The sequence below is a fragment of the Notothenia rossii genome (assembly GCF_949606895.1).
Source record: "Notothenia rossii genome assembly, chromosome: 4".
Lineage (NCBI taxonomy): Eukaryota > Metazoa > Chordata > Actinopteri > Perciformes > Nototheniidae > Notothenia > Notothenia rossii.
In genome coordinates, this window is record NC_136902.1 from 80,989,280 (window position 1) to 81,014,884 (window position 25,605).

Consider the following 25,605-nt stretch of genomic DNA (forward strand, 5'->3'; position numbering starts at 1 on the left):
TGTTGCTTCTCAGCGACAGCAAGGCAACGCCGCCCAGTGGTTATGAGTTGCTTTGCACCACAATGACTGAGTTATTCTAAATCTGCACAGTCTATGAACATATGACTACCTGAAACCCACATTAAATTGTATCTTGAATGCCAAATCGTGCATTTATTTTGCTATCTATTTTAATTTATATGTAAAAATGTTTTTAAAATAATTGTACAGTTGTATTGCATTATCATTAAAACACATGATCTGCCACTTTCAATATAAATCCTACTTGCTGTTCAGTCTAAGTATTGTAGGATACATTCAACACAAGTCCATGTATGTTCCTTCAGTATTTATTTATTTGCTATTTGAATCACAAAAAGAACCCTTGATTTGTATACTTTTTGGCTTAGGCCTATTGGGGTTTTGAACTTTTGATATATATTTATATAATATGTGTACAACTTGTTTTTCACATACTTTTTAAGTCCTTTATTACATGAATAAATACGAATTCAGGGCAATTACTGACACATAGCTCCAGCGACAAAGGATTTGCTTTTAGGCAGATGGTATTTGTGAACCCCTCGATAATATCGATATGGAATTGAAAACTGGTGAAGTTTCTACACTGGGCCAAACTATTTTCATACAGTCTATGATTGGAGACTCCCACTGAGTAGGCTTAGCCTACGGGTTTAACCCGTACTGTTACGACCAATTCCAGAGAACTACAGGTCCCAGCTGCCCTTGCTCACCACTACCATCACAAACAAAGAAGAGCTGCATACAAGCACATACACACAATTCGCGGGGATTTGAAAAAACATTGAAACATCTAAATATAATTAACAAAACGGCGCACTTTTAACAAGGATTATGTTACGTACAATTGTAACGGCAAGAAAATCAAAGACTGTCCGAGACATCGCGTGATTTCACGCTTCCGGAAGTTAAATAGCATGAGAGAGAGAACTGTCCGAGGTGCTGACACTGTGAGTAGTGCTGGTGCATGTCCTGATTCAGTCTACATACCTGTCTATTTTAAATGTAGCCTATTTCTTTTTCTTATGCATGTTTTACCATCAACTTTACGTACTCTGTAGTTTCTATACCTGTGTTTTGAACTGAATATTGTATTCACCATAATAAATGGGCAAATCACAACATCTCTTCTTGAACTGTTCTTAGTTATGTTATGTTTGATATCTACTCACCTCACTCACACACAGACACATATTCTTGTATTACATCATAAGACACACTATACTCTTTGAATATGCATCATGATCTTTGATTTGTTTCGCTCCCATTTATGTATAAATACATTGTCAGAATTTGGGAAGATGGATGAATCACAAGAGTCCTGTATACTCAATGCCGAAAACTGCAGCAGCAGCAGCAGCAGTGCCCTCAGCAGTAAAACTGGCAACACTCCACAATGCAACGGTGCTTCAGAGTACAGGACCCTGCTCCATGTCCCTGAGTCACACGGTCTCCAGCTACTGAGCGTGCTCAGATCATTCAGGGAGCAAGGCCTGCTGTTTGACTTCACCATTAAGGTCCAGGAACAAAGTTTTCCCTGCCATCGATGTGTCCTTGCAGCATGCAGCGATTTCTTCAGGTATTTATCCATCTATCTATCTATCTATCTATCTATCTATCTATCTATCTATCTATCTATCTATCTATCTATCTATCTATCTATCTATCTATCTATCTATCTATCTATCTATCTATCTATCTATATATCTATCCATCTATCTATCTATCTTTCTATCTATTGATCTATCTATCTATCTAGTTTGTTGATAACTTCTCTGTGTTTAGGGCCATGTTTGAGGTGGATATGCGAGAGCGTGGTGATGGTTCAGTGACTCTGGGTAACCAGTGTCCAGTGGCAGTGCGTTTATTCCTGGACTTTGCCTATTCAGGAGAGATGCTCATCACTGATAGCAATGTAGACATGCTGTTTCAGCTTGCTTCTTTTCTGCAGGTAGAAATACATTATCATTTCTTCTTTCTATTTATATAAAAATAAAGTACCTTGGGACAAGTCGACCAAGTGTGTGCCTTTTACCAGCGCCTTCCCACGCAGCTCAGGGTGTACTATACAAAAACTAGATGTATTGAAATGTCACCGGTTTAAAAAATAAAATTACCGAAGGCTATATTCATTAGCTACTGTACACCCTTACAGATGTTTTCAACCTTCTTGACTAATTACACCTCCTCTCATGGCTGTGTGGTAATGTGAAAACACCTGAGTTGGTGTATAGAGTCAAATAATTTGAAGAATAACATTTATTAATCATCAAGTTACTTAGTAAGATACATATCTCTCAGTGACAGTTTTTGAATATGTATTGCATGTGTCCTCAGGTCTCAGTGTTTTCCGAAGCGTGCAGCAACTTCCTGATAAGAGCCATGGATCTCAGTAACTGCCTGTCCCTATTCTCCCTTGCTGAGGCCTACGGCTCTGCATCCCTCCTCCAAAGTGCCAATGAGTTTGTGGTTCAGAACTTCTCTGAGCTTTCCAAAACCCAGGACTTCCTGGATATGCAGGTACAACTGACAAGATAGTGAAGATATTATATCCTAGAAGCTGATTTTGATGCAGCGGCATATGAAGATTATAATTCAATAAATCCATATGAACACACTCAGTATTAATCATTTCATCTGCTTCTTATAGGTGAATGTGTTGGAAGCATGCCTGAGGTCAGATGCTCTAAATGTGCCCAGTGAGGAGGCTGTGGTGATGTCTCTTCTTAGATGGATACGCCATGATGTCTCGGAAAGACAAAAGCTGTTGCCGGGTTTGTTATCTCTAACCAGATTCCACCACCTACCTGCACCTGTACTAAAGGTAAGAGCATGCTGCATGTACAATATGTTTGTGTTTTATATGTGGTCGTATTCTAGTCTCACCCTTCCTTTGTGACACCTTACAATGCCTCTTAGACTCTGCGTGATGCAGATGATCTCCTCTGCAATAGTGAGTCCTGCCTCGCCCTGCTCTCTGAAGCTCAGAGCAGGCAGGATCAGTACAGCGGCCTGCTCTCTGACGCCAGGCCAGCCACCACACAGAGCTACATCTTCATCCACAAAACAGAGGAGAACGGCGAGATCCGCCACAGCTTCTGCTACCATCTGGAGACAGACCAGTGGACAGAGCTGGGAACAGGGCACGGAGAGGGGACGGCCATGATGCCAGACCCACCGGGTTCCTACCTTACCAGCTTTGCTGAGAAGGTACGTTTGAGATTGAACGTTGCTGCTATTAAGCGCAGAGTCTCCTAACCTTTTTTGCATTGTTTCTCTTTGAAATTGTCAACTTACGCACCCCTTACTGCAAGTAAAAACTTTGGCGTTGGCCCAGGTTATACGTTTTCTTTTCCAGATTGTTTTATTTGAAAGGTTCTAAGAGACCCCCAGAGGTTAAAGTATCCACTATGTTACAAGTAATAAAACAATAATTATTAAAAGTCAAAACAATAAACCATCATTTTCTTGTCTTTCCACTGTATCACTAAGATATTTGTGACAGGTGGATGCCGGGGGAACTGTTGCCGGGCAATACGTCTCCATGTGGCCGAGCCGTTCCATGACGCCACAGATGAGGTTTGGTGCTTCTGTCCTGTGACCCTCACCTGCACGCCGGCTCCAGCCATGCTGAAGCCCAGAACCACACACACAGCTGTAACCTGCCTGGACCGTATCTACGTCATTGGAGGACGGACAAGGGGATCCAGAGGGGGGGCTCCCAGTCTGCTGGAGGTAACAGTGTACTCTTTATAGACGATTATGACCAGATTCTTGGTTAAGATGTCCATTCATTATTACATTTGTATTGTGCCAGTACAAATACTGTTCTTTAACATATATTCCAGGTGGAGTACTTTAATCCTCTGACCCAGACCTGGAGCTCAGTCAGCCCACTGCCCACCGCCATCTACTACCCTGAGGCCAGTGCTTGTGGCAGTGTTATCTATACACTGGGGTCAGAAGTGGAGATAACAGATTCATTTAACCCTTCACTGGACTGCTTCTTCAGCTATGACGCACAGCAGGACCAGTGGAGCCGCCTGGTGGCAGAGTTTGGACAATTCTTCCATGCTACCCTGGTCAAGGCAGTGTCAATAGATAACACACTGCACATCTGTGACCTGTCCACTTACAAGGTGAGCCCTCAGCTGGGCACGAATGAATGAATGAGTTGTCATTATTGTATCTCAATGTGTTTATAGTTTAAGCTTTCCTAGGACTGTTTAAATAATGAAACACAGAGTTCAAAAGTGTGACTTTTCCCATCCAGGTCTACAGTTTTTGTCCAGAGACCTGCGTGTGGAAGGGTCAAGGGTCCTTTGAGTGTGCTGGTTTCAACGCAGGAGCAGTGGGTATGAAGGACAAAATCTACATCCTGGGTGGAGACTATTCACCTGATGAGATCACTGATGAAGTTCAGGTAAGAGAAGCTTTTATCCATAGTAGATGACCTACTGAGACATTTTAAGTCATATTCCTTAACCAAAGGCACAGGCCACCAAATCTGTCAACATGGATCTTAATGGTAAATTGGCTCTGCTTTGAGGAAGCCTAGAAGAAGTGATCAGTAGATCAGTAGATAACTATTGACATATTCATAAATATAGTCAACATTGAACAAATAAGGCTTGCTATTTTTTGTCAGTTTATTGTTTTAAAGTGTTAGTTTCAAGCAATATGTATCGAGTAATTTTGCCATGATATCTCTATATTCACACTGCATATGAAGAGTACGTTATTTATTATTACTCTCACTTATATTTTATTTATCACAATTACAGTAAATAATTCAAGAGGAAAGCTTATTTATGATACATTAGAATGATAAAGTTATTGATTTACTAGCAAGGACACACCAAAGACCAACAATATGTGATTAAAGTGTAAATGAGTAACAACAACGAGAATGGATGGAAATAAGAGAGGGGATGGTTTGGATAATACCTGGAGATGGTAGAGAAATTAAGGTTTTTAATAGGAATAAAAGAGGAAAATTGAGTTAAAGGTATAACCTGACGTCTGCTGATATTTCTCTTTCTGTGTTTCCTTGTGGCCTGCGCAGGTGTACCACAGTGGGAGAAGTCAATGGGAGGAAGTGGCTCCCATGCCCAGAGCGCTCACTGAGTTCCACTGTCAGCTCATCAGCTTCAACAGATATAAAGACCCATGGGGGGACACAGCAGATACACACTCTTGAATATAGTTGATTTGCATGTGTGTTACATGTGTCTCTGATGGATGCTGGACAGCTGACAGAGGGAAAGACAACCTTCCACCAACACCACATCTTTCTCACATCATTATGACAAGACTGCGCCTGAGCCAGATTATGTACTACTTTTTAATTTAAACATTTGATTTCATATGTTCACTTTGCACGAGTGAGTTGTCTGCTGTCATAGGATCTTTGTTGTATTTAAATCAAAATGTGGTCCCTCCCATGGAGGAACCTTATTGAGCCAAAGACTACAGTATATTGGAAAGCCTATTTTAATAACTGACATATTTTGTTCTGGTGATTTAGCTGATGGAAACCTGCTCATAGTATATTACCTTATTTAAAACTCAACAGAAATCCTCTTGACACAATTGTGTAAATAATCTTGTTGGATTTTCACTTTAATCTACTTGCCTTTATCCTGTTTAGCCTGTCATGTATCCATGCATGCCCCTTTTCTCCTCTCATGAAATAACATTCTACATGTGATCAATACACAGATCACCTGACAACTGAACCTATAGATGAACACTGTTCCTTGGAAGAACATATATATATATACGGTTGTGTTAAGAAACCTACAAAAATAATACAACAAATACAGTAATGTTTTATTGGCAAGGAGTGAATATAAACATAATGCTTTATTAATTGAGTTGATGTGTTTTTTTTTAGTAGATACAGTGTCTGCATGTGATACATTCATCATCGCAAGTAAAAACAGAACAATAGACACAAGAGCATGGTTTTATGTTTCAAAGGGCACATCAATGGCACAGTGACATGCATGTACACCACTGTTAGAGGGATTACATCCCTTTAAAAATAGAGCAGCAAGCCCCTGTTCTTTTATTTTTAATCACCCGCATGTTTTCTGTAACTCCTCCTCTGGCCTTGTTCAGAAATTCAAAGTCACATTCAAAAACGTTTGAGAATAAATACACTGATCAGTTGACTTTGAAATTGTCATTGATAATCTGCCCCATCTGTAACAAGCACATGGTTATAGGACTCTAATGAAAGCTGCAGCTCTGGACCTGACCAGATTAAAAGAATGATAAGATGTAAACACTGTCTGAACATGAATCACTTAGCAGCAAAGGCCTACAGTAACCATGCTGGTTTTCCTCATATATCGCTCCGACTCCTCTGGCACCTCGGTCATCTCCTCTCTTCTTGCTCCATGATTTAGTTTTGGTAAGTTTTCACCAGCAGCCACATCAGCAGCACTGTGATTAAGACGATCGTGAAGTTGATAAACAGCTCCTGGACTGAGCGATCCATGGTGGTATGACACCCGAGGATAGGAGGAAAGAAGGAGACAAGAAGGAAGGATGCAGATGTGTTGGATGCTTTTACAAAGGTTTGGCTGGTCCTGGACCTGAGAGGTGCAAACAGCAGAAAACAATACATGATATATGTGTGTGTGTTTGTGTGTACATGTTTTGTCACCCGTTTGTTATTATAGATTCGAAGTCAAAGCCACTTCTCAGGCGGCCTCAGGGAGAAGGGCCACAATGTTCTCTCATATACACAAGGGACATAACGCATACTTCCACAAAGCATAAAAATAAAAAACACATCATTATCACATAAGCAAAGAAATACCATTCCAAAATCCTTTTACACTTCTTCATTTCTTATTGTTAGTTGCATCATTTTGAATGGTTTTCATTGAATTATTGGCCATATTTTTTTGTTACTAACAACAACATCATTATTACAAATGACAACACAAAATAGAATCAGTGAGCTGTTACCTTTCCGCTTGGCACTGTAAGAAGAAGAAGGAGAAATCAGATATTCTTCTCTTTTCCAGCAGTACTTGACTTCAGAAAGCTTGTCTTCTCACTGGAAGCTTCTCTTGTGTGGCACCTCTTATCTGCAGCATCTATCAGCAGCTGTTCTTCTTGCTGTTGTGCCGTTCTCTGGACAGTGGAAGGGGTCTCTCCTAAAGTAGCCATCCTCAGCGGACCGCCCATGTTTCACATGCACACAGACTGATGTCACACACCTTTTTCACAATCTCATCCACTGGTGTACCACACAACAGAGGAAGGAGTCAGGGCTATTTATAAAACATTATTGCAGATAAAGGTGGATTACAGTGTTTGCAAATACAATACTCACAACTTCAGATGGATAAAGGAAACTGTAACAGTATCTGAGTATCTCTGTATGAGCCATATGCACAATGGGGAAACAAGTACAACAAAGCGTTTGAATCCAGCTGATGCCATTATTCATCAATCTGTCACAGAGCAACTTTGCAAAAAAAAGGAAAGGTCAATTCCTCCCAGTTATCTAAATTTGAAATCTGAAAGTTATTAAAATACAATAAGGAGATGATAGGGCTGCCTTTAGAGCCTGGCACCTTTTCTAAATGGATTTCTATTAACTGATGAATGCACATAGCCTGGGCTTAACCAGATTCTGCTCCCCTCAAGGAAGTGCACCAATATACTGTATTAGCTCCACTGGGATAAGTAGGTTATGTTTTATATAGCTCTATAGTGTAATAATGATCCCTGACCAAATTGTATATCAAACGTTTATCAATCAACCAAACAATCAATCAATCAATCAATCAATCAATCAATCAATCAATCAATCAATCAATCAATCAATCAATCTTGTAAACTTTGTTTCAATTATATAAGTGGCATGCATTGTAAGAAGATGAAAACAACTCTCATGTCTCTATGAGTAATAGCCTATGGAGTTAAAGCTAGCAGCTGGTTAGCTAAGCTTAGTAAAATGTGTGGAAACACAGGAACAGAGAGCAAAATCCACCTACCAGCACCTCTTTTTTCAGAGCTTTTATGTTGTACCTATCTAAAGATCCAGCCTAGCTGTTCACTCCTGCTTCCAGCCTTTGAGCTAAGCTAAGCTAGGAGATGATAAACAGCTGCTGGTTAAAGTTCCATGTTTACGATGCAGTAATTGTTGTTGAATTTATTCCATCCAACTCTCCGCCAAGCAAACAAGTGCATTTGCCAAAAATTATTAAGTTTTTTCTTTTTCTTGGGGTCGTGTCCACCCATTGTATTTTTGCATTGTTCTATGTTATGATGGCGCTAAGAAAGGGATTTTTGACGGTTGACCACAGCAAATCTCACACTTGACAACTGCTTAAAACGGTGTTATCTCTGAACTAATGTTAAACCCCCTTGACACAGACACCTTCTACTATACACACAGAGGAGTTACAGCAGGACGGGTGTATGAGCTCGGCTAGCCTTGAACCTTTCCATTACAGGATTCCAAGGTCCTTCCCAGAGGATTAACAGATCAAAAAGACTGCCATTTTAGCACCATGCTGCCCTGCCAGCGTCGGCCCAAAAGCTATTTGACCCAGGGATTCCCATTGTCAGGGAGATCTAGCGCTTGGGTGCTTGATTAAAGCAGGGTGAGTTGTCCAGGCATCTCTGTGTGGGGTGGACCATGGCCCACTCTGACAGCTGTGTGCTTGTGTATAAGCGCTGGCAGGGTTACCCTCCAAATCATTGGAGACAGAGCGGTGTCAACAAGGCCTCAGAGTGAGACACCATTCCACATATTCTGGGACATTGAGTGTGTATGGTATGTTTGTGTTTGTGTGTGTGTGTGTGTGTGTGTGTGTGTGTGTGTGTGTGTGTGTGTTTGTGTGTGTGTGTGTGTGTGTGTGTGTGTGTGTGTGTGTGTGTGTGTGTGTGTGTGTGTGTGTGTGTGTGTGTGTGTGTGTGTGTGTGTGTGTGTGTGTGTGTGTGTGTACATGCATACTGTGTGTGCATGTAATCAAGCCTTATTGGCTGAATTTGTTCAGTTATAGCAGAATTAACAAAAGAGTGGACAAATCAACTTGATCAAGAATTCCTCTGCAGCTATGTATGCCATGAGACAATGAGTTATAAAATAAAGATGCTAAGCAGTTCATAATTAACATGATCACGGTAGTTCAGCATTCATGATTTACTGGAATACAATCAATAATGCTTAAATATATACAGATTAGACTATTATTGTAATTCTGCTTTACTTTAAAAAGTATATATAGACATGGATAATATTTTACATCTGACAGCCAATTTAAAATTGAAAAAGGTAAGTCAAACAAGATTTGATGCAGAAAATGTGCTATGAAGAAAAGCATTTCCCTAATGCCATGTGGTTCAGCCTGAACATTATGTACAAATAGCTGGCACTGAAAAAATGATTTAGCCCACAGCTTTGCCTTTTCAAGTGTTTAAATATGTTCCAGCAGCTTTGATTGAAGGGGAGACACACATACACCAATCTCAAAGTTCAGCACTGTTGCGGTTTTGGTATTCAAAATCAAAGTCAAAGTCAATATTATTATCAATTTCTCACTGTATGTGATGCAAAATAACTTTTTCCATCACCCTTCATTGTTTTGGAGTATCTTTCTCCACAAGACAGATGTCTATTTGCACAGAGTACCAAGATATCAGAATCACTATTTTAAAAAGCAGGGTCCGGTTTCTTTATCCTTCCATCTCTCGCATGCAGTCCTGAGCTAATTAGGCTAAGATGCCAGCAACTTCTTTGCCAGCCTGAAATCAAAGGGTAAAGGCATGCCTCAGGGTAAACAAATGGTGCCACTCTGGTTATCACCGTTATACTGCTCTTTCCGAGCGTGGCTGATGTGTGAGGTGAAGCTGCCCTTGAGCACTAGCAAGGGAAATATCTTCCTAATCTCCTGAGAGTGATACTTTCATTTGGCAGAACCTTGACACTCTTTGTTCACAAGTTCATAAATATCTAGCCAACTCGGCAACATTTTGTTAAAATTAGACTTATAAGATAAAGTTCAAGGTTTGTCTAACAAAAAAAAAGTAACGAAACAAAATGTTACTTCAAGCTTGAGGTTCATGTTATCATGTTACATGTTTATTTTTTATTTTGAATGGAACTTTGTTAGCTACTTCTCAACTGCTGTTTCCGAGATCACAAATGTACTTTGAACCTCAGCTTTTGCAGCTTGCATGTGAAGTCCTCTTAAAAAAGAAAAAGTAAAGTACAAAAAACTGCTCAATGTTCGCAGGAAGATTGTGTCACATTAGAAAGTTCCAGAGCAGCTACTAAGCAGAGCCAAAGGTTTAATCGTTTTTTCAACTTCTTACAATAAGATTAGGAAGTCAAATTGATTGATTGCAGCACACTTGTCCATCAGAATTTCTTTTAAGAATTTAAAATGGATTCCTGCCCTTTGAATCAAACCATCTTTCCCCTCTTTAAAAAACGATTCTGTGCATGGCATAAACAAATAAATTCAAAGAAAGAATTGATCTTATTTATGTTATTTCAACAGTTTATTGTTGCAAACATTACATATTTGTAAATTATTTCCAAATCCTCATGCTAGCCCTGATTAATTGCCCTACAAATGTACCTGATGCTCATAAAGAGTAGATTCTTTGTATATTTAATAATTACACTGTTTTGAAAACAAGATGGAGCAGAGTGTTGTTATGATGTTGGAAAGGGCAGCCTCCTGTCTCCTGTCTGACCAGCTGTTGTTTTGTCGAACCAACTGAGCATGCTGTTAAGATGAGGAAGGGTGCACTGGCCAGCAGCTCAGCCTGGCACTGTAATTACTGAGATGGCTGAGGACAGGTGAGGGCCTCATTACACAACACACCCGTGTATAATCGCACACACAGACGCACAAATGTTTCACTCTCATAAACACATACAAAAAAACGTCAACGTGCATGCTGGAACATATGCTGTAGAGGAATTCAGGGAGGGAGGGAAGAAGCAGAGAGTGCAGCAAACCGGCAGAATAAAACTATAGAATAGGCACGAGTCATTTAAATTTAGCAACATGCCTGAATTTGATTAGCATCTGCCCTGATGTGTAGGATTTTGAGTTTGTTAATGTATATACCTTGCCCAGCCTGTGATAATACTCTTTCAATCTTAGGTAATATTAGAGTATCCTCAGTTGCCAGCATCTGAGTGCAGTCTGATGATGGATGAACTAATTGGATGGAAGTGGAATGGCAAACAGTCTCCCAAGGATAGTCATCCTACATACTTACACTTTTATCCCTTAGTATCAAGTTATCAAGGCCTATAGAATTATCCCTGGAGCAAATGTGTCTGTCTTTTGTTGGGAGATTAGAAAGGCATGCAGCATGGATTTGCCATCAGGGTTTAAGTACTATAATGGACAAACACTGGATGTCAGTAAGGCTTGAATACCAAGAGACAGATGGTTTGCTCAGAAGAGAAAAGAGAAGGACTACTTACATAAAAAGGGCAAGAGTAATACGATCATTAGCTTGACAGATATACACCACAATAGAACATTGTGTCCCTGCTTGGATAACCACTTGAAAATATATATCCAGTATATCCAGTCTCTGATTTTGTTACGTTATTATGAGAGTGCTCTCATACTTGTTTGATTCTGAAATTGTATATGTTTATATTTTATATGTGTGTGTGTATATGTCCGCATCTGTAGCCTGTTATTGTCTCATTATACCGCACTGTCAATGAATTAAAAGTAAATATATATTAGTCCTCATGAACACATCTGTCCATCAGAGTGCTGCTGTGCCTTCTGTCATCATTAATGGACGTCTCTTTAAAATGACCGCTCAGAGCAGAGGAGTTCTCATTTCTCTAACCGCTTGCTGCTTCCACTCCTCTCTCCTCGGTTTCCCTCCTCAGTCCTACGCTCGCATCTCCTGTGGGCGGCACAGAGTCTCGAGGAGAGGAGTCGAGGATAGGAGTCGAGGAGGGGAAATTTGAGTATTGAGAAACCTCTATAGAGTCTCTGACAGGGTTGACCAACAATCCTTGAGCAGATTTTTAACAGGTGGAGCAGTTTTGATTTTAAAGCTGCTGACAAACATTTGTACCAGGTAGTATTGCAGTACTGCAGAATAGACATGATCACAGATGTAAAGCACAACAGAAGAATTTCTCTGCTCGCCCCAAAAGACCTAAGACGGCGGAGAAAATCAATTCTTTGTTTTGTCCTTTTGCACAGATATTCAATGTGATCCTTCCATGAAAGCAGATGGTCAATCATTACACCCAAGTATTTGTATGAAACTCCCTGCTTGATTTCATCTGTATGGATGACAATGGGGACTTTATGGGAGTCAGATGGTGAGCCAAAAATGATTTCCTCAGTTTTCTTCGTGTTGATCTCAAGAGCATTGTTATCAGTCCACTCAACCACCTGATTTACAGCCTGTTGGTGCAGCTCAGGGTCGTCTGTGTTACTGAGCAGAGATATTATTGCAGTGTCATCAGAGTACTTAATGATGACTTGATTTGGTGTGTTGGTACGACAATCATCAGTGTAGAGAGTAAAGAGCACAGCTGAACTCACACAGCCCTGGGGGGCCCCTACATTGGTTGTGATGGCAGATGACAGGGTTTTGTTAACCTTCACAAGTTGCTCTCTACTAGTGAGGAAAGCAGCATACCAGTAAATAAGGTATGGATTTACTTCCATTTTGGCAATTTTTGACACCAAGATGTCTGCTTGTATTGTGTTGAATGCTGATGAGAAGTCTAGGAAGAGGGCTCTTGCATAGGTGTTGCGTTTATCTAAATGTTTAGTGATGATGTGAACCAGAGTGGCCACAGCATCTTCCGTGCCGCACCCTTGTTTATAGGCAAGTGGGGTTTACAGTACAATATCTGTACATTAGGAGTACCTTAGAGTATAACTGTGGTTTTACTGTATTTTTGGTATAAATAATGATTATGTAACTGTGTTTTATAACACAGTAGGCTACTGTTTATTCGTTTTGAATTTTTACACTGTAATTTTGTTATTACGAAATTATTATTAAAGTTTACTGTAATCAATATAAGAATAAGTATATCTGGTTGCCAGCAATTTTAAATTAGAAGTAAAAGGGAGAAGCATGCAGAACTCTTACTTGTATTTTTACACAATATGGTTGTTTAAGAAAGTGAGAAATTCTTCCACCATAGAATTGTATACGTTCCTCTTGTGCTTTTTCTGCTCCGACCATAGACTGTATATATAAAGCTCTGACACGTTAAAAAGATCTGCTCTGAAAAGGGTGTTAAGGGAGGCCAGCAATGCTGTGTGGTGTGTAGTGTGTAGTCAGTAAAGTTTGCAGGTGCTGCTCTCGAGAATCGCCGGGAACGTTCGGTGTTCGGAGCTTGTTGCACCCGGACATTAAAACATGCCGCACCATGGATGCTACTGTGGAAAACAACGTGAAGCCCGTCAGGAGGAGTAAAGAAGACAAGAAAGTTATTCGTAAACAGTTAAAAGCGAGTCACACTTTGCTGAAACATGAAGGCATTAGTACAGCACCGCAGCCTACAAAGGTATTTTAAAATAAAAATAAAAAGTAGAGTGAGCGAAGAAAGCTAGCTAACATGTAGCTTTTTCCAATCAACGTCTTAGTTACCTCTTTTAAGATATTACAGCTACAGCAATAACACATAATTTAAGTCTGACTCAGTTCGGCTAAGTCATGGTTGTTGTCAATTATCTGTTGTATCCTAGGACAAGTCTATATAATGACAACGGGAAGTGAGTGTCATGACAATGTAGCAAATGAAGTAATCTCAACAGAATGAAACATTCATTTACTGTAAAGTTAGAAGTCGTAAAAATCATTTATTCTCTATTTTTAATTACTATGGCTCTAACTTATATGGCCTATGTTTAAAGTTTTTCTTTACAGCAAAGATTATACTTTCTAAGCAGACTTAGGGGTAATTGGGTGTATCAGATGATGTTCTTATCTTACTAGGTTGTATTACAGGACAAAGTGAGTTCAGGGGTGTATGTATTATAAGACAATCACTCTTTACAATTAAAGTCTTTCTTGCTTTTCTTGTAGTTTTTCTTGTTAAACTGTTCTGCATAAAATCAACCAGTCTGCCTCTGTCTCCTCTGCAGAGTTTGGTGGTGGCCAATGGGGGTCTGGGGAATGGCGTCAGTCGAGAGGAGTTGTCTGTAGCGCTGAAAGAGATGGGAGAGATGGACAAACTGATCATGCATCCTAACAAACCCTACGCTTTTGTCACATACAGGTACAGTTGCTGCATTGACAATACCAGGAAGTTATTCTAAACCTTTAAAACATGGTACATTTGAGTTCAAAACTTACACTTGTGTTATTGTCATTTTCCAGATCTGAGGAGAGTGCTCGGAAAGCCCACATAAACCTTAACGGGGAAAAGCTTCAATGTGGCGAGAACAGCGTCACACTCTACCTCAGTTATGTAGACTCAGGTACTTGGCACCAACAGTTGTAAGATCTGCAATAATTTTTGTAATCATTGTTTGTGTATATTTGAACAGTAAGTTGGATAACTAAAGACAGCCATTAGATGTGTGCATCTGCTCTATCCTCTGAGATGTCAGAAATTAAAAATATGTTGGTAACCAGTAGTAGTGTGCACTGTAAATTAAATATAAAGAAATCCTTAAATCATGCAGCACCTTGTTTTAACACAGGTTGTGTTGTGCTTTACATCAAATTCAGTACAGATAAAAGGCAAACCCTAACCCTAAAAGAAAAAACAAATACAGAGTGAATAAGAGAAATAAATTAAATAATGCATACTTCCCACACCCATATGGCAATCAGTCAGAACCCAGATCAGCACCTTGTCATTATAGAAAAATTAATCCTAGGAAATGGGTTTTTAGATGTATTTGAAATTGCAGCTTGTGGCAAATCATTAATTTAACAAATCCAACTATGCTTTGTTTATTTATGTATGCAGTAACCTGTGAAGAGGAGGCGTCTGTTCCTCTGCCTGAGGGATTGGTCTTGGTGGAGGACTTTGTGTGTTCAGAGGAAGAGGCTCTGCTGCTCGCTGCCATTGACTGGTCATCTACTAATACTGATGTCACTGGTGAGGGTCTGCATAATGGGTTTTGTCAAATGTTTTTTTAGTTTAAGGTGACCTATCATGCAAAAATGCACTTGTGTACGTCTTTTATACATGAATATGTGTCCCCGGTGTTCCAGGGAACTCACTCACCAAGTGTCAGAAAACACAACCCTCTCTATTTTCCTCCATACCCAAATCTCTAAAAAAGGGGCTGCAACAGATCTGATACAGACTGATCCAGATTTGAACACTTCTATGACGTCACAGAAGTGGCGCTACGGCTATTGGGCCAACTCCACCAATCAGGAGGAGACAGCCACGGACATTGCCGTTCAAAAGCGCTGGAGACGCTGTAGTACATATGCCAGGCCTGTAGATGGTGCTGTTCTCACAGAATCAGCCCATGCAAAGACAGTGTTAAATTGAGCGAAATGAGGAATGGCTAAAATGCATGATCTGTTTGGTATTTTGAAAAATAAAAAGTATAAATATGCCTTATATCGGTATGGTCCTACAGTATATTATTCAAATATAGCATGATAGGTCCACTTTAGTTAACTTCTGGCTTAAGTTACTATGTTGAACTTCTCGTTATCACCCAGGAACTTAATCATAAACGAGAGACTCTCTTTATGGATCTTTAATAATTAATACTTTTAATGTCTATTATTAAGCTAAAAAATAGAGGAAATACACCTTGTTCCTTATTTTGCTAACATGATTTGCTAAATTCATTCTCATGTCTTTCAGCTCAAAAGGCTCTGAAGCATAGGAGAGTCAAACATTATGGATTTGAATTCTGCTACGACAACAACAACGTGGATAAGGACAAACCATTACCTGCAGGTAAACTTGCTTTTTTTATCTAAATATTTTTCTTGTTTTTTTGGTTCATACTTGATAGGTTTGGCCAACACTACTTTCCTTCATGAACACATTTTATTCACCGCAAAGCATCGCTGTGTATTTCGAGAAACTATCAGTTAAAGTTGCGAAATATCAGAAAACACAAGTTCCAAACTTATTCTCAAGCAGAAAATTACCACCTATTAATATATTTTGGAGCTCAGCTTGGGAATTTAAGTATTGTATTTTTGAAAATGTCTAGTACAGTATGATACCTCCATATATTTATTTAAATGTTTAACTCATGTATTGGACATATGACGTTATATAGTACTCTGACTGCTTCTAATCTTAATGGTGTCGAAAAGGTCAAAAATGATCTATAGTAGCTCATAAATGTGTTTGTGTCCCTGTATATCCAGGTATTCCTCAGGAGTGTCTCCCTGTTCTAGAGCGGTGTGTAAAGAACCAACATATTGACATCATGCCAGATCAGCTCACTGTCAACCAGTATGAGTCTGGACAGGGTGAGTTACTCCTGTCTGTGTCTCTAATGACTGTATTTGGTACCGACTAAGATACGTTTCACAGGATTTAACACGGCTATGTCAACATGACTGACCATGTGCATGAGAATGCTGGTCAAAACACAAATGATATGCAATATATAAGATTTATGTATTTTTACCTTGGAGCAGTACATTAAATCAATATTTAGTGGACTAACTGATTTATAGGGACCCTTGCAGAGTTCTTTGCTAACCATAACTGCAGCTTAAACAATGTGTCTCAATTAAAAGATTGCGAAACTTAAAGACAACTTATTGCATTTTCAGACGCTCTAGTTAAAAACACTCTTTGGATGTTCTCACAAAATACAGACACACATTTAGATTTGAATAACTCATACCAACAGGTGGCAGCAAAACCTTACCAACATTATATTATAAGGGATAATAAAAGTCATTGGTCCCTTTTAGTTGCTTGTCAACAGATTTGCAGTGCTGGCAAAACTTTGAGGGCTGAAATAAGGATTTTAATTAAAGATTTGTTTCAAGCACATCAATTCAAATGTATTGTTACATTCCAGTATGATTTGAGTGTCCCACATCACCAAAGGTTCAATGGTGTCCATCAGACATCCAACTAAACAAGTTGGATCTAAACACTTATTTATTTGAAAGAACCTTGATGCATCTCGACTTGTCCAACAATTTTAATGTATATTTTATAATATTTCCAGGCATTCCCCCTCATGTGGACACTCACTCTGCCTTTGAGGACACCATTATGTCACTGAGCCTGGGGGGAAAGGTAAGAAAGTCAGTCCGTCATTTTGTAATATTAAACATTTTAACAAAAATATAATTGACATGCTGTTCAGGGAACAACTCCCAACAGCCCTGTGTGTTGGTAATTGACCCAACCATACAATTCATCAATCAGTGTGTGTAGCCAATATCGACCGACGCTGCTCAAGGTGCAACCATCCATCATTTAAAAGAAAGTTACCCATTCAAAGATCAGGGATGCAGAGCTAAAAGGCAGGTGCACATGGAAATATACTAAGTGCCATCAGACGTATGTTTTTATGATTGTATGCCTTTCTTTTTTCCTTCACTTCACTTGACTGATTCATCTGTCTCAGGTTAGTGTGATTTTGTCTGTTTGCGATTGTACTGACATGTAGTCCCCTGCTTTGCACCATCTTTGACACACTTCTATTTTGTCAAATTCTCATGCTCACACTAGTGGCCTTCAGTGGATTCAGTACGTAGTAAATGACTCTTTTAGAGGCGTCCCCTTGGTTGTGGACAGATACAGATTAACCTTTCTAAACCGTGGGATTTGCTTTTTCCTTGACTACTCACCTGGTGCTGGGATGTTGATTTAGTCTCTGCAGGGAGGCTGCTGCAGACGAACACACATCTGTCCCTGCTTGTCTGAAAGAGCAGGGGCTCTATTAGCAATCAGCTGTCATCTGTCACAGCATCTGTCACACACAGACTGACAGACAGCATGTGTGTGTAGTGCAGTGCGTTCTGTGTCCCAGATCTTCAGTAGAGATTAAGGGCTTCACAACGTGGAAACAATATCAAAAAAGAAAGGCTTTTGCAAACAAAACAAAAAATGATTTATTAAGCACTAGTAGGACATTGGACAAATACCTATGTAGAGTTCACCTGATTCATCTCCAAGGCTGAGCTCTTCCATCAATACTTCAACATTTACAGATTCACAACACAACACTCAAAGATATCAATTACATAGGGTTTAATAATTGCATGACATTAACTATTTCAAACCCTAAAAGCAAGGTTTTATAAATATGTTGACGTGATTATAAAGAATATGAATAGCATTTATTTGGAAAAAAGATACAAGGGATTCACTTTTTCAACACAAAGGGAGGACTCTGCATACATTATTAAACAAAAAGAAAAACATGCAGAAAAATCCAAACAACTGCTGGTACGCGTGAATAACCCGATGTACTGGAGTTTCCTTTTCCCTGGGGTTTTATTAGTATGTATGTGTAACTGTAGAAAGTTGATCCTATTGCGATCCAATTCTTCAACGCATTGTAAAGTAAAGCTCACTTTCAGTCTATCACCTGAGGAAGTCATTGCTTCTAAAATATATCAAGTTAATAAACTGAATAAAAAACGTATAGACTTTTCTGCAGTTAAATGAATTAGTCTTTTATTGAATAGCTTTACAGGTTTAATAACCCTTTTGGTGTTTGCAGGAGGAGTGTGTCTGAATGATGAATGGTCTTGTAGTGAAGCGTAGCTCGCAGCATCAACATTGATTTAGTCACATTCCACTGGTTTCATTGATTGGCCAAAACTCTTCTGATGGGAACAGCACTGTGTGTGTGTGTGTGTGTGTGTGTGTGTGTGTGTGTGTGTGTGTGTGTGTGTGTGTGTGTGTGTGTGTGTGTGTGTGTGTGTGTGTGTGTGTGTGTGTGTGTGTGTGTGTGTGTGTGTGTGTGTGTGTGTGTGTGTGTGTGTGTGTGTGTGTGTGTGTGTGTGTGTGTGTGTGTGTGTGTGTGTGGTTTTAGGCAAAAATGTGATCATTTGCTGGTGATGCATGCATATTGCTCTCTCACAATCATACACAAACACTTATCAGTCCTTTACTTACTCACAAACACACACTTCTACTTCACAAAATCCAATTTTCCTGCTGTCAGAAGTTGGAGGGATGCAGTTTGAAATTGTGTAGATGTAATTTCCCAGCAGGGCTCATGCTGTTATGCGCCGTAAGAAAACATCAGGATCAAACACCAGCGCTGGGGTGGAGATGGCTAGGGGTTAGTGAGAGAGATAGCAGGGTGTGTGTGTGTTTGTTTTTATCCTCTCTGTGACCTCATGCATTATTTTCATAATTGAATATTTATTGATTCTGCAGTTTTGTGGTTTGGAAATAATAATTACGTTTTAGGAAAGAAAATGTACTACTCTACAGACTATAACTCACTCAGCACATTTAATATTGCATGAACAATTGTTATAAATACATAAATTAGACACACCTAACTACTGATTATTCAAAGGTCTAGTAAAAATGTCCATACATCAAACAGCCACACTACATATGGCCTTATTAAAATACACAATAAAATGATAAAAACTAAACCAATTGCAATTTTGCAAAGAAACATTTATAGTCGTATCCTCCTTTTGCTGTGTGAGTGAGTGACTTCCTCAGTATTCCTTCATAAGCATGTTTGTATTTTAAATGCAGACGGTGATGGAGTTCCGTCACCCCGATGGTCGCCTCGTTGCCGTGGTTTTACCAGAACGGAGCCTCCTGGTGATGAAGGGAGAGAGCAGATTCCTCTGGACCCATGGGTGAGCCGGCCTGGGTCAGATGGACCCGTCAGTCAGTTTATCCTAACATGAGCCTTAGGTTGATTCACACATTAGTGACAGGTCTTTTCTACCTCTTTTCCATTAAAGGGGAAAAGTAATTTATTGATGTAAATCTGGGCTTTATTGCAGTTTGTCATTTAATCCCTTCCAACATGAAGATAAACCAATGACAGGCTCAGGATTTGGTCACATGTTCTGGTATTCACAATAAAGTGCAGATGTAAGCCTGTCGAACACTACACTAACTGTCTGTTATCTTCTCTCAGGATAACTCCTCGTAAGTTTGACATGGTGCCAGCGTGCGACCCACAATCCTTTGGTGATATTACCCCTGACCTCCGGACTAGCAGCAATCTCACTTTGAGCAAGAGGGGCACCCGCACTTCTCTCACTTTCCGCAAGATCAGAAAGGAACCCTGCCGCTGTGGTGAGAGTCTTAAATGTGAACAATAAAACACATCATTTACTACAGGGATTTGACAACCAAAGGCACATTTTGTAAATAAAATAAAAAAGTACCATCTGTAAAGTACATATGACACATGCTGATGATACACACCTTTATCTCCCCCCTTTAACCCCTTTCCCTCTCCTCACCCCCTTCTCTCCAGCCTTCCCCTCTGCCTGTGACAGTCAGGGAGCCCCCCCAGCACCCTCTCCGCCGCCCCCTCCCTCACTACCCTGTTGCCATGCCGACGCGGCCCTTCTGGAGGAGCAGTATGTGCACCGGGTGTACGATGCCATCGCCTCACACTTCAGCAGCACCCGCCACTCCCCCTGGCCTCGTGTCTGCCACTTCCTGTCCTCGCTCCCACCTGGCAGCGTGCTGGCTGATGTGGGCTGTGGGAACGGGAAATACCTGGGAGTCAACCCCGAGCTGAGTGCAGTGAGTGTCCTCATGTATTACAGTGATGTCTGTGATTATGTGATCCTTCAGTGATCCCCGTGGGGAAATGTCCTTCTCTATTCAGTTTCTTTTGCTACTTCTTCCTCGATTATCCCCACTGTAGAATGCCTCACAACTTCATAAGTCATGAACAGATCATTTCATAACGTCAGGCTCTGTTTCACAAACGGTCCGCAAATAATTTGCAGCGGAAATAGCAAAATAATGAGTTTTTTTTGTTATTTTCAGAATTGAATTTCAGTGTTGGCTTTGTAGCATTGATTCCAACTTGTGTGTTCCACACATTTACAATATATCCAGATTATTAGGTTCAAATATCAAAAGTTCTTATAAAAAGGTTGTTGTAAACATTACAAAAATTCACATTATGTTTTTTTTCTTTCATATATCCTTCTTCAATCAATATGTGTTGCCGTTCTCCCTAACCCTAACACTTTCACTGAGTTCAAAAAATCAATCTCCTGTGTTACAGTTCAACAGCACATTGGATTAGCCTCCTGCCGACATGAGTAACATTCATTAAAGAGATATAACTAAATTAATCAGATTAATCACTTTATTCAAATTGAGGATTTAGTTTGAGGACTATTTATAGGGTTATGACATCATCAAATATGACGACTGACACTCAAAGCGTCATTTGAACATCTCAATAGAAGCTTTAAATACAAAATAAAAGCAGACATATGGTACAGGCCTACTAACCAGGGCTAAACTTGTTCCAACAAGTGTTTTCCTGACTGTAACTCAAATTAAATGTGATCCTCTCACTCTCAGAAAGAAGGCATATACTGTAAACTTAGCTCCAAAAATAATTAACTGTTATGCCTCTATTCCAAGAGAAAATAATTTAAAAATATATTTGTTCAAAGGTTTGTATCTTTGCACTTTCTGTTGGTAAGTAGCTGCTGTTTTTACTTATTTACCTCCTTATGTAAAGTCATGTGCTTGATGATTTTTTTCTAAATCTAAAACATGTCAAAATGTTAACATACAAGTACAAAGCTTTATGAATTGGCAGTAATCAGAAAGTAGCTTGGTTGTTAAGCGTAAACATTGGGTCTTGTGTTAAATGAGCTAAAAAATACTGATATGCTCAGTGCTGATGCCTGTGTGGCTCTCACTGGGATTTCTGCTGGTTGTCATTGTTTTAAGCTCAGTTTCCATGGCAATATCCTACATTTACTGTTTACGTATGCACACTGGGATATTCATGTTTGGGATTTGGAGGTGCGTGTAAGCAGCTTATCCTGACTCAGACCGTGATAAATCATTACTGAGAACACTCTAACCATGCAGGTGACAAACCAACTTTCGGAGTTTCTGTTTTTCTCTCCTACATTTATTTCATTCCTTCTGCGCCTTCTTTTTGTTTCATCTCTATATTCCCCCCTCTCCCTCTTCCCTTCTCACAACCTCTCCCATTGCAGAATAACACTGTTAACCTTCCCATTTTCACTTTAAATGAAGAGGCTAGACCTTTGTGTGTGTGCATGTCAGTAACAGATTGAGAGTCGAGTGGTATTTCTCACCATCTCTTATCACCTCTGTCTCTTTGGGGAGGAAGCAATAAGATGCGTGATTGAATTGCTCCCTGGGACCAAATGTGTTACTGAATTGTTTATTTTCTTTCACTTATCTAATGTCTTCTTCTATGTTTTAAATTGACGTCTATGTCTTTTGCTCAAACTCCTTGTTTAATATTTTCCCATTCTGTCTCTGGACTTTCTCGCGTCTCATTGGCTAAAGCAAGAATAAGAGCTTGTTTGACTCTGCGCTATATTATATAAATTAGGTAAAATTCTAAATAAAGAATGCCCTTACATTAACATGAAAAAAATACTGATTCTCGTCTTGTTTTGACCTTTTACATGTTTAGACCTCTTTGTTCCTGGTTTTCTGTTTGTGAATGATTTCTCGTTTGCCCATTTTTGTTGTCTTTCCAGGTTGGTTGTGACCGCAGCAGTGCTCTGGTACAGATCTGTGCAGAGAGAGGTTTCCAGGCGTTTGTATCCGATGCGCTCAGTGTCCCTCTGCGAGCAGCCTCCTGTGATGCCTGCATCTCTATAGCTGTCATACATCATTTCTCCACACAGGTACACACGCTGAGATTAACCCTCACAAAAAACAACAATGTTCTTCGGTCACTTGACTAAAACTATATTTTGGGCCCTATGAAACCTTTTTCTATAGTGTCTTAAGAACTTTTCTACTGTTTCAACCACAGGCTACACACTTTGGGTAAACATACAGTATATCCACATTTGGGACAATTCCCTCTCAAATGTGTATCCTCAAAGGGATCAGGAACTGTTGGGTGTTGGTGGCACTTATTTGTATTTGGCAACACTGAAATCGACAATGTTGTATTATTCTTAAAATAAGAAGTTATGAATATGAATAAACTGTTATTTCATACATACATTGATCATTTATAATATTGTATTTAATGATTGGCATATCCATTAAATGCCTTGGCTTCTGCTTCCCGACTAAGTTGTTTGTGTGTGTGTTGTAGGAGCGTCGACTAGCAGCAGTGCAGGAGCTGGTGAGACTTTTGAAGCCTGGAGGTCGAGTGCTAATCTACGTTTGGGCTTTTGAACAAGAGTACAACAAGCAGAGGTCCAAGTACCTCAAAGACCAGAACAAAGAGCTTCCTGAGAACCAAAACCCAGCTGAAAACTCACCAGAAGAGAGCCAGGAACCTCAAGGGAAATCGAGTGTCCATAGCAGCAGTCATTCAGAAGACAACTACAGGACAGTAGACAACAATCAGCATGTGACTGATGGCAAACTCAGTGTGCACACCAACCGCACAGCCTTCGAAACCAAGGACCTTTTGGTTCCCTGGCATCTGAAAGACGGGAAAAAACGAGTGGAGGGAGATTCAGGAGAGGGTGGGAAGAAGGATCAACAGAAAGAGAGATCTAAAAAGACCTTGAGGTCTAAAGCCACATTGGACTGTAACCCTGCCATCAGTCCGGGCTTTGACTCCAACATGTTTTCTGATTCAAGTCTTGACATCATTGCTGCCACTCACAGCTCTAAACCCATTCCAGGTTGCGACACATCACAGACCTGCAGTTCTGCTCTAAAGTCGGAGTCGGAGATCATCCCAGCTCCAGTTTTTCATCGCTATTACCATGTGTTCCAGCAGGGGGAGCTGGAGCAGCTGTGTGCTCAGCAGGCAGGAGTCACAGTGCAGAGCAGCTACCACGACCAGGGTAACTGGTGTGTTATACTAGAGAAGGCCTTAAACAGATGAAGTGACACACTTAAAATTGAGCTACACATATATGTCGAAGCAAAAGAGTTAATGCAATGTAAACAAAGACTACATTAAATAAATCAATGTAATGACTTTACAAATGCCTGCCTTTGTTGTGCTTTTACTTCTAGCATTATTCCTACTAAGGTTGGAAAGTACATGGTAGTAGTAACATGGTCTCAGGCTTATTTCCGAGTAGGTATACGCATACAACGAATTGGCATTGCTGTGAAATGGTATAAAATACAGTTATAGAAAGTTAGGAGATATGAAAAATATAAAAACTACTGTGAGACCATTATTAAAAAATGTTTAGAAGAAATATACAATTACAAAAAAAAGGAACTAGAAAAAGAACACTACACATATTACTATGAAAATAAATATCTGCAGTATATCAGAATTTAAAAAGTCTTGCACTGCACTTTTTCTTTAAATAAATGCAGCTTGCTGAAACATGTGAAGGTTGTGGGATGTTAAAAAGCACAGGTTGTAAACATACTCTAGGTGCTGTGTAAACTTTGACATTCCACTCCAGAGTGCTTACACTGTAGTGACATTTCAACAATATTAGTTACCTCACTACTTTGCTTCCTCAGTCTTTGACCTTGGTGTATAATATGAACTCACTAAGCTGTAAATGGCGTGTGCCTGACCTTTTCAAGTTAGGAGTGCATGTGTAACATGGCATTTCAGGCTGTTAAGCTATTTATTAATTCAAGAAGCAGGACTTTTTCTCTCTTTTATAAAATGTGTCTGTAAGAGGAAGCGCCTGATCGTAGTAGATCATTCTCCAAACCATGCATTTGTGCATTTAGTAAGAGTAAAGTTAATGTGCAGTACTTCAGGTTGTATGAGTTAAAGATTTAAAAATGAAAAACCCTCTTGATGACATTTTTTTATTTGCCAGCCTTGAACTTATAGTCTTAAATACATCATCCTTATTAAACAATTCCCTTGCACACAATTTAAAGGCAGCATTTATTCCTTAGTTTTATATGTAATAAAAAAAGAAATGCCTTTACTAGTCGACCAAAGGATGGATCAACTGATAATCAATCCAACCTTTCATTTCAGATTAATGCAACCAACACTCACAGTACATCCCATTAACCAACCAGATTAGTTTTACCAGACGACTGATAAGACACTATGAATTGTAGAATAATGGAGTATTGATGGGAGTGGAGTGTAGAGCGGTTATTTGTTGTGGCCCTTCCTGTGGCAGGTTGGTATTTGGTCAGCAGCTCTGACTAAACTACCCCTGTGGCTCCTAAATCCTCTGGGACCCAAACAAACACTGTGGTGCTGAGCAAGAGATGGTTTGGTGGCATTTATTGACGGTGGTTTATTGATTAAAGGTGTAGCAGCCTACTCTGTAAATGTAAGTGTGTGTGTTCGTATCATGGGCATTACTTTGTTAAAAAAGTGGTGTGGACAATTTCTCCAGATTTAACATCAGCATAGCAGAAGACAAAAGATGTCCCTCCCCTGGGTGTTGAACCTTGTGCTCCATCATGAAAAGCCAATGCATGGACCACCAATACGTTTTTAAAGCCATGAACGCTATGTGACTTGCTGTGATGTGATTTGGAGTGAATTTGTACCT

The 25,605-nt window shown here is 39.7% G+C and overlaps 3 protein-coding genes across 3 annotated transcripts; 2 read left to right on the forward strand and 1 right to left on the reverse strand.

Annotated features, from left to right (window-relative positions):
* Positions 1 to 548: 548 nt before the first annotated feature.
* Positions 549 to 5,699, forward strand: kbtbd3 (kelch repeat and BTB (POZ) domain containing 3). Its single transcript, XM_079678414.1, has 10 exons — positions 549 to 971; positions 1,312 to 1,600; positions 1,807 to 1,972; positions 2,359 to 2,541; positions 2,672 to 2,845; positions 2,941 to 3,231; positions 3,514 to 3,756; positions 3,870 to 4,160; positions 4,295 to 4,444; positions 5,087 to 5,699. Exons 2-10 carry the CDS (start codon positions 1,323 to 1,325, stop codon positions 5,219 to 5,221), a joined length of 1,911 nt encoding a protein of 636 aa, XP_079534540.1. The 5' UTR covers positions 549 to 971; positions 1,312 to 1,322; the 3' UTR covers positions 5,222 to 5,699.
* Positions 5,700 to 5,832: 133 nt separating this feature from the next.
* sln (sarcolipin) lies at positions 5,833 to 7,191 on the reverse strand. The gene is made up of 2 exons (XM_079678415.1): positions 7,003 to 7,191; positions 5,833 to 6,623 (listed from the first exon to the last, which is right to left on the reverse strand). Exon 2 carries the CDS (start codon positions 6,524 to 6,526, stop codon positions 6,431 to 6,433), a length of 96 nt encoding a protein of 31 aa, XP_079534541.1. The 5' UTR covers positions 6,527 to 6,623; positions 7,003 to 7,191; the 3' UTR covers positions 5,833 to 6,430.
* Positions 7,192 to 13,381: 6,190 nt separating this feature from the next.
* On the forward strand, positions 13,382 to 24,097 carry alkbh8 (alkB homolog 8, tRNA methyltransferase). Its single transcript, XM_079673717.1, has 12 exons — positions 13,382 to 13,573; positions 14,154 to 14,287; positions 14,389 to 14,489; positions 14,987 to 15,118; positions 15,848 to 15,943; positions 16,366 to 16,470; positions 17,187 to 17,257; positions 19,694 to 19,800; positions 20,088 to 20,248; positions 20,433 to 20,707; positions 22,675 to 22,824; positions 23,247 to 24,097. Exons 1-12 carry the CDS (start codon positions 13,436 to 13,438, stop codon positions 23,991 to 23,993), a joined length of 2,217 nt encoding a protein of 738 aa, XP_079529843.1. The 5' UTR covers positions 13,382 to 13,435; the 3' UTR covers positions 23,994 to 24,097.
* Positions 24,098 to 25,605: the final 1,508 nt, after the last annotated feature.

What these genes read in the sequence shown, in the direction of transcription:
- sln (XM_079678415.1), bottom strand. Translation starts at nt 6,526, where the DNA reads ATGGATCGCTCAGTCCAGGAGCTGTTTATCAACTTCACGATCGTCTTA.
- alkbh8 (XM_079673717.1), top strand. Translation starts at nt 13,436, where the DNA reads ATGGATGCTACTGTGGAAAACAACGTGAAGCCCGTCAGGAGGAGTAAA. An exon ending in TACGCTTTTGTCACATACAG is followed by an intron (nt 14,288 to 14,388) that starts GTACAGTTGCTG and finishes GTCATTTTCCAG; the next exon opens with ATCTGAGGAGAGTGCTCGGA. An exon ending in CCTCAGTTATGTAGACTCAG is followed by an intron (nt 14,490 to 14,986) that starts GTACTTGGCACC and finishes TTATGTATGCAG; the next exon opens with TAACCTGTGAAGAGGAGGCG.
- kbtbd3 (XM_079678414.1), top strand. Translation starts at nt 1,323, where the DNA reads ATGGATGAATCACAAGAGTCCTGTATACTCAATGCCGAAAACTGCAGC. An exon ending in TACCTGCACCTGTACTAAAG is followed by an intron (nt 2,846 to 2,940) that starts GTAAGAGCATGC and finishes AATGCCTCTTAG; the next exon opens with ACTCTGCGTGATGCAGATGA. An exon ending in GTGACCTGTCCACTTACAAG is followed by an intron (nt 4,161 to 4,294) that starts GTGAGCCCTCAG and finishes TTTCCCATCCAG; the next exon opens with GTCTACAGTTTTTGTCCAGA.